Genomic DNA, 14,918 nt, shown 5'->3' with positions numbered 1-14,918 from the left:
ACGTTTGGGGCCGAAAATGCATATCATGAAACCCTGGGGAATTTCTAAATTAAGCGAAACAAATGTCCTATATAATAAATAAAAATAAGTAACAAAAAAATTGAGGCGGTGTAGACTGTGAGACTCCAAATTCAAGGACTGTGGTACCCTTTTTGGCTTGGCAAAGACGAAAACCCAATTATTCTCCGATCTCCTCACATATCGAACGACGACGTATCAATGGCGACGGCGGCGATTATCGCTCGGCAGGCCGATGAAGCGAAGCGCCAACACCAACAGGGCGCTGCTTCCGGCGGCGGTGAAGGGCTCCGCCAGTATTATCAGCAGACTATACAGGATTTGCAGCTGTTGTCCCGTCAGAAACATCACGATCTCCAGCGTCTCGAAGCTCAGCGCAATGACCTTAATGCTCGAGGTTTTCTTCAATTCGCTCATGGATTTAAATGATATGTGTAATTTTAATTGTTGCTTTGCTGAAAACCCTAGGGTCTGTTGTAGTAGTTTCGCTTTCATTATTCTCTACAGAGCTCTCAAAATGTGAAATTAATTGCACCTCTTTTTTAGCTTTCTCCAGCTTCGTATTCTGTTTATTCTCGCCTTATCAATTTATATTGGGTTTTGTTATGGGCAGCCTGTAGTTGATAATTTGAAAGAATTCCAATCCGTTGATTGCCTTATTTCGGTTCTATGGGTTTATATCATATAGTTGTTGGAACTTTTCTTCAAAAAAAGCAGTACAGCGGAATTTTACAGTCTGTTAAATGCCTGCTTATGTTCCTCAATGAGAAGCAAGTAATTTAAGACATAATTTTAAGGTTCATGTTGCTAAAAGCATCCTCATATTATGTAAGTTCTGTGTTTATGTTTTGCCACACTCAGGTCTTCTATGAATGTTGATTGTGACGGAGCTTTTATCTTAATCTAGATACCATTATTGTGTTTCCGAAGCGCTATGAGTAGAAATTAGGTCATAAATCCTAGATAAGAACAATATCATTCAAGTAAAAGACATGCTTGGCATTCTTATAAAAAACTACTTGCTTCCTTAATGACAGTGCGATCATTAAAGGAAGAGTTGCAGCTTCTCCAGGAGCCTGGATCATATGTGGGCGAAGTTGTCAAAGTTATGGGAAAATCAAAGGTCCTCGTTAAGGTTGGTTTTTAACTACTGTCAACAACATTTCTTAGTTTTTTTTTGTGGGTGACAATATCAAATCTTTCAATACCATTTTGTCTCCTTCACTCAGTGTTATGTATGTAAATAAGAAAAAGAAGAAAGGAAAGGAATTATGGTCTTCTGGTCTAGTGTGCCTTTTGCCTAATGCTTCCATCTGACACTAGAAAAAATGTGTTGTTGTATCATTCTTTATTATAACTAGACATCCTCGTGCCTGTGAATGCTTCTTCCATTCCATGAATGTAGCTGCTATTAGTAATGGGTTTAGGCAACCTTTAATATGGAGGTGACAGTTAAAATGTGTTTCTTGTGTTATTCCTTGTTACTGCTACAGAAAAATTCACGCACTGAATTAGGTCCGTGAATATCATATATTTGAATATGCAAGTATGCAACCTAGACATATATTTGAGTATGCAACCTAGTTACCTAGAATAAGTGGTCGGAAAAATAATACTTCCAGGGTGTTATTTTTTAGTATTTACTTTAGGTGTTTGGGAGGTCTGAGTTTGAGATTGCAACAATGGATCCACCAAGAAATAAGTTATATTCAAATTCAACCTCCTTGACTGAAAAGATAGGGGGAAGAGAATGGTTTATGGCTTCATTTTACACTAAGAGGTTAGAGGGAGATAAAAAACATGTGCTATGTCTCAGCCTGATATATTGTTATATTTGCTGTCACATTGTAACATTCTTTCTCAATTAGTGTTTATTTTGCTCTCTTTGCTTAGGTTCATCCTGAGGGCAAGTATGTAGTTGACATTGACAAGAGCATTGATATCACTAAGATTACCCCTTCAACAAGGGTTGCTCTACGTAATGATAGTTATGTGCTCCACTTGGTCCTGCCTAGTAAAGTTGATCCGTTGGTGAATCTCATGAAAGTTGAAAAAGTTCCAGACTCCACTTATGACATGATTGGTGGTCTTGACCAGCAAATTAAAGAGATAAAAGAGGTACTCATTCTATGGTTTCACTTTATTACAGTTTGAGATAGTAAATGTTAGAGAACTATCTTTTTTATATCCTTATGTCTTGTGTTATAGGTGATTGAGCTTCCAATCAAGCATCCAGAATTGTTTGAGAGTCTAGGAATAGCCCAACCAAAGGTAACTACCGACACATCGTACTATTGTTACTTGACATCCTGTGTTTTCTAACATATACATTTTTGGACTTCTAAAGGGAGTGTTGCTATATGGACCTCCTGGAACTGGTAAGACACTGCTCGCAAGGGCAGTGGCTCACCATACTGACTGCACTTTCATCAGAGTTTCGGGCTCTGAGCTAGTTCAAAAGTACATTGGAGAAGGCTCTAGGATGGTTAGAGAACTCTTTGTCATGGCCAGGTTAGTTCTTTTCAGCAGCAAGTTATCAACCATCTCGACATATTTAATGAAAATGTGTTTCCTATGATGCATTCCTGATCATGTTTTTTGACAGAGAGCATGCTCCATCCATCATCTTCATGGATGAAATTGATAGCATTGGATCTGCTCGTATGGAATCTGGAAGTGGAAATGGGGATAGTGAGGTTCAGCGAACTATGCTGGAGCTTCTTAATCAACTTGATGGCTTTGAAGCCTCTAACAAGATAAAAGTATTCCTTACTGCCTGCTGATTTTATACCTAATCTTATACTTTCCTTTTGATTCTGTTAAAGATTCATCATAGATGAGTTTAATGACAATTTTGTGTCATTTTCTATGCTCTATACAGGTATTGATGGCTACCAACAGAATTGACATTCTGGACCAAGCTCTTCTTAGGCCTGGAAGAATTGATAGGAAGATTGAGTTCCCAAATCCTAATGAAGAGGTTAGTGGTGCTTGTTCTAATCATACATTTATCTGTATAGTGGACTTGATGCTATAAAACTTTTGAATTCTAATTGTTTCCTCATAATTTTCATATGTAAGTCTAAATTGATATTTTTATTTTGACTCTGAAATACTAATCTGTGGAAACTTCTCCAGTCTCGGTGGGATATCTTGAAGATTCATTCAAGGAAAATGAATTTAATGCGAGGGATTGATCTAAAGAAGATTGCTGAGAAGATGAATGGAGCATCTGGTGCAGAACTCAAGGTATGCCTGGTGCTTGCTTACATGAAAGTTTACCTCTTTAAATTAGTGAACTATATAGGAGTTCTTGGTTATAGGTATTTGGATGAAAAATCAGAAATATGATGCAACAGCTTGACTTATAGTTACTGCCTAAATTTGAGTCTTAATGAAATATGTTGAAAATGATGTTTTCATCAGAAGCACAGATTCCAAGCAGAACTCGCCTCTTTTCCTTGCATCTTTCTGAACCAAAATTAATAAAGCTGTTGCCCTAATAAACTGTGGAACTTTGTAATTTTGGCAGGCTGTTTGCACTGAAGCCGGAATGTTTGCTCTGAGAGAGAGAAGGGTTCATGTCACTCAGGAGGACTTTGAGATGGCAGTTGCCAAGGTCATGAAGAAGGAAACCGAGAAAAACATGTCTTTGAGGAAGCTCTGGAAGTAAATGAATGATAGAATGGCATTACCGTTGGTCTGGGTCATGAGGGTCCTTAGACGACTTACCAAATTTATAATCAGCCAGGCAGACTCAGTTCAATTTGATTACTCGTAGTTCATATGATTTGATGTATTTGCACCACTTGTTATAATTCAGCTTTTGTGCATTCCTTTTCTGCTTGTTGCTCTTGATTGGTATGGACTATGGATCTTGCTGAATACAGGGCGGAGATATTGTTCGTATGCACAGAAATTATATTCCAATCGCAGAATGCTTGAGAATAGAGGACTAAAAAGTCGTTTTTAGAGGATGCCTCAAATATTTCTATTCTGTTATATTCCTATCGCAAAATGCTTGGGATATAAATATATTAGTACTATAATTTACAATCAAGCATTAAATATGAGATATAAGGGCTACACATTATAATTAGTTCTGTCCTATTCAAAATAGATATTTACTAAACTTTAATAACTTACAGCCTATTAGTTCCTTCTATATAAATATGATCTACGTATCGTACAAAAGTATTTAATTTTTATATTTATAGAGCTGAATTCTGACTTCTCATGGAACTAAAAATTCTCTGTATAATTAATAGGAGTACTATTTGAACTCAATCCAGTAACCCCAGAACGTAATGGATGACAAAAATTATGTGCTTAATTCATATTTAAACATTTAAATTCACAACTTTCCAAAATAAAATTCTAAAAAATTCTTCTCCAGACACTACAAATACTCATGCAAAATCTTATTTTATGTATGTAAAACATATATGCTGCATGCATAAATTTATATATGGACTTTGCAGCTGGACGCGTCTTGATCAGGTGATCATGAAAAATGTGCTACAGACTTGTTACTTTTTCCAGTGTTAAAAGTTTAAGGATACATAAATAATCCATGCTCAATTGTCTTCATCATTGATTTCATGCACCAATAATGGTTTTCAATTCAGGTTGGAAACTAAATTTTTGGCATTGACTTTCTCAGCATTCAATTATACTATTCCCCAATTTTCTCTGTTTCTGTGCACTCAAATAAACGCCTGCATGTCTACTTATATGCAAAAGCCATTTTTTGCAATGTGTGTGACTTGATACTACACTAAAAGATATTTTCACCAGAAAAATGAAGGGTCCATTGAGTGGGATTAGGAAGGATGTTAATGCTAGAATATTTTGTTACAAGCAGGATTGGATTGACGGCTTTCGCACTGGATTCGGGTACTTATTATCTCTTCATCCTTCAAGAAGAATAAGAATAAGATGATCTTGTTTTGTTTGTTTCAGGATACTTGCTCCAACTACCTATATCTTCTTTGCATCAGCTCTTCCTGTCATTGCCTTTGGAGAGCAGATCAGCAGGGAAACTGGTAAACTTAACTGTCTTTACTTTTTTGTTTGAGAGTTACTGTTTTCTTTTTTCATCTCAGATGGGAGCTTGAGCACTGTGGAAACTCTTGCATCGACTGCTATCTGTGGCGTCATACACTCGATCATAGGCGGACAGCCACTGCTGATACTAGGAGTTGCTGAGCCAACTATGATTATGTATTCTTATCTCTACAAACTTGCCAAAGGGAGACAAGATTTGGGGGAGAAGCTCTTCTTGCCTTGTGCTGGATGGTACCTACTACCATAATAGCATCACTTTTTTAGTACTATCTTTTTCCAACACATTCTTGTTGATGCTGTGTTCTTAATTGGACAGGGTTTGTGTTTGGACATCTCTCCTCTTGTGTCTTCTTGCAATCTTTAATGCTGCTTCAATCATACACAAATTCACCCGAATCGCAGGGGAAACATTCGGCATGTTGATCACTGTCCTCTTCATCCAAGAAGCTATCAAGGTATATTGATTACTATTCCAAATCACCAACTTTTACATTTTTAGTGATAATAGTCTTATTTTCCTGATTCATATAATAGGGAATGGTGAGTGAGTTCAAGATTCCAAAAGATAAGGATCCTAATCTGGAAAAGTATAAGTTTGAATGGCTCTACGCAAATGGCTTGCTTGGTGTCGTCTTCTCATTCGGCCTCCTATACACTTCTTTAAAGAGCAGACGAGCACGATCATGGTGGTTTGGGACAAGCAGATTCAGAAGCTTTGTTGCAGACTATGGCGTGCCGTTGATGGTCTTACTCTGGACTGCAGCGTCATTCGCCATACCTAATCGAGTCTCATCTGGAGTTCCTCGAAGATTATGTAGCCCTCTTTTAATGGAATCACCCTCTCTTTACCACTGGACAGTGATGAAGGTATCCACATTTTTGTTGTCATGTTAGAAATTTTAAGGTTTCTGTGATGGTTCAGAAATGGAGTTTTTTGGAACAGGACATGGCTAAGGTTCCTATGTTGTACATATTTGGTGCGTCGCTTCCGGCTGTAATGATAGCCGGGCTCTATTTTTTCGACCACAGTGTCGCCTCACAGCTTGCTCAGCAGAAAGAGTTCAATCTCAAGAATCCATCTGCTTATCATTATGATATCTTGTTGCTTGGTTTGATGGTACGGAATTAATTAGGCCTATATTTTTTAAATTGTTTGAATGCCGTTTGGTTTGACAAATGCGCGTGCAGACTTTACTGTGTGGATTGATGGGACTGCCTCCTTCGAATGGAGTGTTGCCGCAGTCTCCTATGCATACGAAGAGCTTAGCTGTTCTTCGGAAACAGATCATTAGGAGGAAGATGGTTGAGTGCGCTAAACAAGGCATTAAGCGCAATGCGAACGCCTCAGAGATCTATGGAGAGATGCAGGCTGTTTTCGTTGAAATCGACAACTCTCCTGTTGTATGTTTCTTCCTCGAATATGAAACAAAGTTTTGGTGATTTTTGTTATGACGACTGTGAATGTTGTTGCAGACCAACAACGTCGTCAAGGAGTTGGAGAAGTTGAAGGCTGCAGTGATGAAGATCGAAGAAGAACACGAATCAAAATGCATATCAACGGCTGAAAAGCTTATTGACGAGCACTTGCCTGTTCGTGTGAACGAGCAACGCCTGAGCAACTTGCTCCAATCTCTCCTAGTCGGGGCATTGGTATGCAGCATGCCCTTGATCAAGCGAATCCCAACGTCGGTTTTATGGGGCTACTTTGCCTACATGGCCATCGATAGCCTTCTCGGTAACCAATTTTGGGAGAGGATGGTCTTTCTCTTCGTTGCACCCAGTCGTAGATACAGGTAAGTTTTCTCTTGTAAACTAGTAATTTTTTTACCTAACATTTAGTATTACTTTTGTATCAATACTTGATTGTAGCTAACAAAACCTATTTTTCTGATCATATGTATAATGTGGATAGGGTTCTTGAACAATTTCATGGATCCTATGTTGAGACAGTGCCATTTAGACACATTGCGGCCTTCACTATTTTCGAGTTTCTCTTCCTGATTGTGTGTTTTGGAGTTACTTGGATTCCGGTGGCCGGGGTTCTATTCCCATTACCCTTCTTCCTTCTCATCGCCATTCGGCAGCACTTGCTCCCGAAGATTGTCCAGCCTCAGTATCTTCAGGAGCTGGATGCTGCCGAATATGAAGAAGTCGAGGGAACTTCACAACGCTCCCTCAACTTGTCCTCGAGAGTGCGTTTTTTCACCCAAATTTGGTTTGTGTGCGTGTTTTGAGTGTGTTTATGCTAAAATTGGATCTTGTGATGAACTATTTGATTAGGAAGTGGAGGTGCATTTTCAAGTAATTGAGCAAGTGGAGATGGAAATGTGTGATGCTGAGATATCGGATGAACTATCAACAAATAGAGGAGAGCTCAAGGTTAGGAGTTAGGAGTTGGATCATTTGCTTTAACGTCTAACGGGGATAAACGCTCTCATGACAAATGATTGATTTGTATTTTATGTTTTTATATTTTTCTTCTGATGAAAAAAATCTGGATATTAGATGAAACAAATAATTTGTTGGAAACTGAATTTGAATTGTGTAATTTTTTGTGATGTTTTAAGTTGTTCAAAATTTTGCCATTTTTACTTTATTGACTTAATAAAGTACTATAGTATTTATTCTCTAACATGTACTGAAACGCATCTCAAGAATTTTGCATCAACACGTAAATAATTCAATCAACACACAATTAACCAGAATTATTGAACTCATGAATAATTAAAACGATAAGGTCTAAACATTAAATCAATAATTAAATTACCATCAAAGTCAATTAATATCTTAACCCTAAAATTCTAGAAAATTAATTACCCATAGAACCTAACAGAAGAATGTACTAAGTAATTTAATTCATGTCCAACAAAAATCCAAACTAGATGAAATCAATGAAGTAAACTATTCAAGTTTTCCCTGGGATTGATGTACTAATAGGAGACCCAAATTTGTTGTTTTACAATACACAAGACTGTGATTACTCATTGTATTACTCTTCTCCATTCATTCAAGTGTTTTACAAAACTCATGTTTAATCAAACTTCCAACAAAAAAAGAAAGAAATAAAATGAGGGAAAACATAAATAAATTGCAACCAAAAGGAGAGCACAACTTGGGCTTCTTCCTCCTGGAGAGAATATACAAGACAAAACTACCTACCAACTAGTCACATAAGTATGCCCAATCAGCCTATAGCTTTAGCAATTATGGTGTTCGTAAAAGCTTAGTAATGAATGGAGATATGGCTGCGAGCAACGCCTTCGGACATTCCTCATGTGGAAGATGGCCACAACCAGATATAGCCACCATTCTCTGCAGATAGATGAAATCAGGTGATGAGAGAGGAGATTGAAAGAGATTAAAGATGTGAAAAGTGAGGAACTCACGGAATTTAGTAGTTTTGAAGACAAAGTCTGAACAGACTTTAAAGGGACAAGAGCATCTTCTGTCCCTGCAATAACTAAAACTGGCAACTCCTCAACTGCGTTGAGCATCAGTGCTGCGGTTTGTGGTTGTAAGACAGTTTCATATGATAGTCTACCGATTTCACGAAGGGCCTCCTCCCAACCTTCCACATGTAATGGGGCCTGGCATCACCCACAGCAGTAAAAAGTAAGAGTCGTTAGACATTGGTCAATAAGCAGAATTGTTAGACACATGAAAAATACTACCTTATATAGGCTCAAGACTTCAGTGGTTAGTTTGGTGGCATCGTACCAAGCTCGCCGATTCACTACTTGGGTGATCTCTGTTCGTAGCAGAGGACGCACCATGTGCTTTTTCCTTAGACTAGTGCGTAAAAGTATTCTGGCAAAGGCTGGAACTAGTTCTCTCGATAAACTAACATTCAGCAATATGACACCCTTTATATCCAGCTGAGAATATAGCAAATGAAACTAATTCTCAATCTCAAGTTCTGTATTATTTTGTACCAAAAATCACATTTACATCATAATAAAGTCTCATAATCAGCTTACATTCACAGAATTTGCTGATGACCCAAGTTTCTGCACAGCTTTCAGGGCAAGTAATCCTCCATCATCGTGGCCAACTAGCACTACTGAGGAAAACATCTCCGTGCAAAAAGAAAGTAGCAGATCCACCTGATAAATTTAAATCCTATCATATTTCTGACACATGAGCTTTACAAACCATAAAAATAATAATGCTTATAATTATAGAAATGCTCAAATGCAGGACCAACCTCCTAAGAGAGTAGTAGGGACCCTTAAATGATATTTCACGTTTAGAATAGTCGTTGCACACATTATGACGACCTATAGTTGCAATGCCAGAATCATATGCAGTATACATTTTATTCTTATCTATGCTAAGTTAAGCACATCACAGATACATAAGACTATCTATTACCTGACTATCAAGCTTGTAAGGATTAGATGATTGATTTTCCTCCCAATCATTCTTCACTGGCCTTGATGTCAAACCCCATCCAGGTCTGTCAAAAGCAGCAACAGGACAACCTGCTTGTTCGGCAAGAGTGCTAATTATCTTTCTCCAAGAGAAGACACCACCTCCAAATCCGTGGATTAGAACAATCCCACAATTTTCGACCACATCCCCATTTCTTTCTACCATTGGAGACCCTAACTTGCTGAGTTCAACCTCCTCAAAAGACTCATGCAAGCTCAAAATAGGCATGTCCTCAGATATTGGGGATGTTGGAGTGCTCGCCAGGAGGGGAGTTTCAAGCGGGGAACGACTACTATAGAACTGGTTACTGATACTCCTACGAAGACTATACTGGGTCTTCTGTGGAATGCATAATGATGGTGCATCAAAAAGTGTAGTGGAGGATAAAGAACGTGAAGGTGATCCTGGCATGTGTATCTTGTAATGAACCGTTAGCCCAAGACAAGAGAGGAATAAACTGTCCTTGTCAGCAAGTAAACTGACTGGAAGTTCCCCATCATCCAGCACCAATCCCGGTGATCTTCTCCTCGTGACACTCTCACTTCGGAAAGATTTCCCTACAGGAGTGGGTGATCGTGGAACCTTCTGGTAACCAGTGAAAATCATTTTACAAGAAAGCACCTGATAATCAAATAAAAGTATATTAGCTAAAACCTTACCTAGAGCAAAATAGATATAGAGTATTAGGAAAAATATATTTCATCATCTTTCTTCATATAATAACATGATATGAGCATGTTATGTTCTTAAGGACATTCTAATGACATTGAGCACCCATTTAAAACAATTCAGCTTTGCCTAAACAATGAATAGAAAGTACAAAGGTATGAAAGATGATGAACTAACTGCCTCAGGGTCATGGTGAAAACTGAATTTCCTTCTAGCTTTGCAACTTGTACGATACGCCACAACAATGTGGCCAAGAGCAAACACAAGAGATGACAGAAATAACACAGGCATCCCCCAAGATTTCTTCAGGTGGATCTTTTTCCTCGAAAGAGAAGCCGATGCTTCACCATCAAGTTGTGAATGAAGAGTGAATACACACGCCTTGATGGAAAGAACAAGCATTGAAAGGAATGAGCAGATTGTTACAGTTCCTAGATAGGGACCGTGTGATAATGCTGGGCCATCACACATTGTATATACACCTGCTCACATTCAAAACTGATCAGAAAAGGGCTTCACAACTCTTAATTTGATCAGTTCGTTAGTGCCAAAGCTGGATACTCGAAAACAAACAAAAATGTCAGTTCAAATATAGTTAATTATAATCCCTGATAAGTAAAACATGTGTTATATACATTCTGTAAGGAAACTAAAACAAAATCATAACTCAATCGCACTTTGAATCTTATTCAAGATTGCAGATTTATCATTAGGAGCAACAACTCTAATTTTAGAATTGCAATTTACTACATTTGCCATATGAGTTAATTATATAAAAGGACACAAACACACATTGGCAAAGCAGAGAGGTTGGTAAAATTAAAAAAAAAACATGGTCTTTTGCATTCATTGCAGCAATAAGTAAAGAGAGAAGGAATCGTACAGATGATAAGGAGAGATCTGATAACGGAAACAAGAGGAATATCCAGAAGCGAGCTCTTGAAGGCGTATCTCTCCAAATGTTCCCTAAAACTAAAGCAATTCACGCACGTAAAGCTAGATATCAACAAACAAGGAAAAACAGCGTCGGCAATCGCCACCACCACCGGCAACGCCACCAGCAGCAGCGACGAAACCATCGCCACCATGAAATAAACCGTCCTCACTCCTCTCCGCACCTTCTCCCACCACAAACCGCCCTTCGCCATCATCTTTCAAGTAGAAAACAATCGGAATGTGGATCGATGGGAAACCAGAACTCCACAGAAATCGCATCCCCGGCGTCACAACACAGAGATTGAACAAATTACAAAAAGGAATTGGATAGAGAAAGAATGAATTTTCTTCTTGTCGGAGTGTTTTTATGATTATGAATGTGTGAGAAATGAAGGGGGAACAGTGTGTGCTGTCTGTCACTTCAATCCGAGGTGTTATCATCGAATCAAATCAAAAGTCTGTTGTCTCAACTGTCAAATATTTGAATAAAATTAAATTATGTATGGAGTTGACAGTTGGTGATCAAATAAATATTTACAGTATATTTTAGTTGAAATTTTAAACTAATTGGTGTGTTATTTAATTCTACATGAACAACTTTAGCAATTTCCCAACATGCACATCACGATAAATAGAATCAAAATATAATCAGAATTCTACGATACTCATCAATAAAATAGAATTGGTTGTAAGTAACTTTTGAAAAATATTCCATAACTTTAATAAAAAACATCAATAAGGATATTAAGGTCAATTTACAACAAATTAGTTGTAAGTAACTTTTGAAAAATATTCCATAACTTTAAAACGCATATAACTTTCTCGATTTAAATTATTTTTTCGCACAACATATATCAAATTAAAGATAATTTCATAAGGATTATAATGAGATCTCACTTGCATATGTTCTGATGTCAAAATTTGAAAAAAAATTTTGAAAATTTTTAATTTTTTCGTACACAACAAATGTCAACATATTATATAAAATATGTAAATATAATAAATGTAAAATAGTATCATTTTTAAAGCAATGTGTTGACATAAGAAATGTGTTGACATTCTCAAAGCACTGCGTTAATATTTTCAAAACACTATATTGACATTTTCATCCAAAACCCTAATTTGACAGTGTTTTTTATCTTTTTCGATTTAATTAATAAAAACGAAAATTACATATTTTAAATTTTAGACCCATAGATTTCTAAAATCATATGGTCTTAAATTGGTTGTAGTTAGCAACTAGAGAGTGGGTTAGCAATTGATTACTCCCCTTAATCGATATATCATGCACATTTCTTGTAAAATATTAAAAAGACAACAAATAATTTGCGATTTGTTTTTTTTCTTTTTTTTTCTGAATAGATCTAATTTGTAAATACTAATTTTATCCAAATAATTATCTTTCATAGTAACAAATATAGCCAAGAAAATAAGATAATTACGGTGACATGGTGAAAGACATCTTGATGATACGTAATGAGATGAAAATAATTATTTTTAATTTGCATAATTATAAGGTGGCGCCGCCCAAGGATTATGACCGTTTGATATTAAACGTGATTACATGCATCATTGACGTTAACGGAAGACATGCTGTCGGCTCCATAAATCTAACTAATTTTGCTGCGCGGACCCCACCATACCATTATTCATTCCAATTTTATTGTTTTTTTTCTTTTGTCCCTTTTACCAACGGCGAAGTTGTAACAGGCGGAGTTGTAACAAGAGGGAAAATCTCACAAGATGCTATGCATAATAAGCTTACATCATAGTAGAATTTAGAGTAAAGGCCAAATGTGGTCCCTAACATATGATCGTTTTATTAATTTGGTCCTTAGCATTATCTTTTTACTTATTTGGTTCCTTACAAATAAATTCGGACCCGAATCGGTCATCACTTAACAGATGCATAAAAAAATAGACGGTGCAATCACCAATAGTCGGCTGCACAACGCCGCTGCTGTTATCGTTCCGAGCAGCCATCGTCACCAGTGCTACTGCCGATTACTCTTCGCCTGAGGTTGCCGTCGTCGCTCAACAACCCCGACAACATTCGAACACACCCAAAACTGCCCGCATTCACCCCAAAAGATAAGTTCTCTTTACAAAAATTATGTTCTTTTCGCAATTTTCGATTTGGCCGCGGAGGTGTTTGATTGGTTGTGTTTGGTTGAGATTGGTTGTGTTATTTGTTAGAGTTATGTTTTCGATTCTCAACTGATTTATATGCTATGAATTGGTAATTTGAGAGGGGAGGTTTATACCTTTTTTCATAACTTGAATTGTGGTGATCAATGTGAAGGACAAAGAGATCCCTATGATTTCTGTCAAAAGAATTTGAGTATGCTTGAAAATTCGAAAGAAATGGTGGAGACAAATTACCTAAGGTTGGATTTGAGATTGGCCGTGCTCTTCTGTTTCTCTTCCCTTGAATTTGCAGTTGGTATGAAACTGTGGTTTTGCCGATTGTGGAATGAAGAGTGTTTGTGAGATTGTGAATTTCAGGGAAAGATGAGAAATCGTGTAGTCAAATTGCATCACCGTCTATTTTTAGGGGGTTTTGTTAAGTGAGGACCGATTCAGATCTGAGTTTATTTGTGAGGGACCAAATAATAAAAAAGATAATGTTAAGGACCAAATTGATATAACGGTCATATGTTAAGAACCACATTTAGCCTTTACTCTAGAATTTAAAAATGAACCTTTTACCTTTAATACTATGAGTACTTACTACCTCCCTTCATCACATTCAAAACGAAGCATACATTTTATACTGCTAAATGCGAATTATGAGATGATAGGAGTATTAATAGGAATACTTAACATTGGCGCACACACAAAATGTCAAGGAGGGGGGCTTAAGCCCTTCCCAAACTAATTTTATGCATTTTTTTAGTTGTAAAACATTATAACTTTGTTAGTACTTTATGTGAATTAATATGTAAAAGCTCTTATTGAAATAATAAAATATAAAAAAATTATTATCTCATATACAAAATTTAGAATATATAGCCTCTATTATAGTACTAATTTTTTGCATTCGCCCCTGAATACGGGATAGGTCGGTACGGTATACCGTACCGAGAACCGCATACCGTTTTGAGAACTACGGTATTACAAAATTCGGTATGATACCGCATTTTTCGTATACCAATATTGCGGTATACCGTATCATATTTCACTTTGCCATACTTTAACGGTATACCGAAATATGATATCATATTTACATATCCAAAACAATAAAACTCCACCAGGATCAAATTTTTTTCATCATTCAAATCAATAAAACTTCAATAATCAAATCCAAAAAAAATTATGAAATCATGGACAACAATGTCTTCATTTCTTGAAACATAGAGTGGTCGGAGTTTTGACGTTTTTTTCCCGGAAGTTAAGTTTTAATGGTTATTTTCTTTTTAATATATATAGAAATGTAGTCAATTGCAAACTTATCTTTCCTATAAAGTGTACAAACTAAAATTTGGAATATTTGAATTCTAAGATACTATGTAATCCGAACAAATTTTGACAAATTTTGTGGTACAACATTTACATTTTCTGCATATCTTGAATTGTAATTTGTGTCATTTCTTTAGTCGTGTCCCCAGATGATTACCTGTATATTATGAAAAAGTGTAGTAGTACTCAATATTTCAATCTGTCAGTAGTTGAATTTTTGAAGATTATTCTAAATAATTACATTGAAAAAGAATGGGGCCCCCTTATCACAATTTTTACGTTTAAAAAGGATGGGCCCCTTATCATAATTTTTAAAATGGATCCAGTTGAAAACCTTA

General features: G+C 36.7%; 3 protein-coding genes across 3 annotated transcripts; 2 read left to right on the top strand and 1 right to left on the bottom strand.

Annotated features, from left to right (window-relative positions):
• Nucleotides 1-108: 108 nt before the first annotated feature.
• On the top strand, nt 109-3,927 carry LOC125193119 (26S proteasome regulatory subunit 8 homolog A). The gene is made up of 9 exons (XM_048090861.2): nt 109-415; nt 1,056-1,153; nt 1,912-2,136; nt 2,227-2,289; nt 2,366-2,529; nt 2,624-2,780; nt 2,900-2,998; nt 3,157-3,267; nt 3,551-3,927. Exons 1-9 carry the CDS (start codon nt 220-222, stop codon nt 3,689-3,691), a joined length of 1,254 nt encoding a protein of 417 aa, XP_047946818.1. The 5' UTR covers nt 109-219; the 3' UTR covers nt 3,692-3,927.
• A 295-nt stretch (nt 3,928-4,222) lies between these two features.
• Nucleotides 4,223-7,643, top strand: LOC125193117 (boron transporter 4-like). The gene is made up of 11 exons (XM_048090859.2): nt 4,223-4,518; nt 4,816-4,914; nt 4,981-5,063; nt 5,124-5,316; nt 5,402-5,540; nt 5,620-5,952; nt 6,029-6,202; nt 6,274-6,486; nt 6,559-6,878; nt 6,998-7,277; nt 7,366-7,643. Exons 1-11 carry the CDS (start codon nt 4,487-4,489, stop codon nt 7,474-7,476), a joined length of 1,977 nt encoding a protein of 658 aa, XP_047946816.2. The 5' UTR covers nt 4,223-4,486; the 3' UTR covers nt 7,477-7,643.
• Nucleotides 7,644-7,982: 339 nt separating this feature from the next.
• On the bottom strand, nt 7,983-11,570 carry LOC125193118 (uncharacterized). The gene is made up of 7 exons (XM_048090860.2): nt 11,069-11,570; nt 10,363-10,667; nt 9,457-10,137; nt 9,063-9,188; nt 8,757-8,960; nt 8,472-8,672; nt 7,983-8,397 (listed from the first exon to the last, which is right to left on the bottom strand). Exons 1-7 carry the CDS (start codon nt 11,334-11,336, stop codon nt 8,290-8,292), a joined length of 1,893 nt encoding a protein of 630 aa, XP_047946817.1. The 5' UTR covers nt 11,337-11,570; the 3' UTR covers nt 7,983-8,289.
• Between the last annotated feature and the right edge of the window lie 3,348 nt (nt 11,571-14,918).

The sequence above is a fragment of the Salvia hispanica genome, chromosome 4 (assembly GCF_029641045.1).
Source record: "Salvia hispanica isolate PSC_SH4W2 chromosome 4, Shi_PSC_v1, whole genome shotgun sequence".
NCBI lineage: Eukaryota > Viridiplantae > Streptophyta > Magnoliopsida > Lamiales > Lamiaceae > Salvia > Salvia hispanica.
This window is presented reverse-complemented; position numbering and strand designations above follow the sequence as displayed.

Bases quoted from the DNA above. Each gene is read 5' to 3' on its own strand.
- LOC125193119 (XM_048090861.2), top strand. From the start codon at position 220: ATGGCGACGGCGGCGATTATCGCTCGGCAGGCCGATGAAGCGAAGCGC. The intron at 1,154-1,911 runs GTTGGTTTTTAA...CTCTTTGCTTAG, and splicing joins AATCAAAGGTCCTCGTTAAG to GTTCATCCTGAGGGCAAGTA. The intron at 2,530-2,623 runs GTTAGTTCTTTT...GTTTTTTGACAG, and splicing joins GAACTCTTTGTCATGGCCAG to AGAGCATGCTCCATCCATCA.
- LOC125193117 (XM_048090859.2), top strand. From the start codon at position 4,487: ATGGACTTTGCAGCTGGACGCGTCTTGATCAG. The intron at 4,915-4,980 runs GTACTTATTATC...TGTTTGTTTCAG, and splicing joins GGCTTTCGCACTGGATTCGG to GATACTTGCTCCAACTACCT. The intron at 6,879-6,997 runs GTAAGTTTTCTC...TAATGTGGATAG, and splicing joins GCACCCAGTCGTAGATACAG to GGTTCTTGAACAATTTCATG.
- LOC125193118 (XM_048090860.2), bottom strand. From the start codon at position 11,336: ATGATGGCGAAGGGCGGTTTGTGGTGGGAGAAGGTGCGGAGAGGAGTG. The intron at 10,668-11,068 runs GTACGATTCCTT...GAATGTGAGCAG, and splicing joins CAGATCTCTCCTTATCATCT to GTGTATATACAATGTGTGAT. The intron at 8,673-8,756 runs GTAGTATTTTTC...GGGTGATGCCAG, and splicing joins AAGTCTTGAGCCTATATAAG to GCCCCATTACATGTGGAAGG.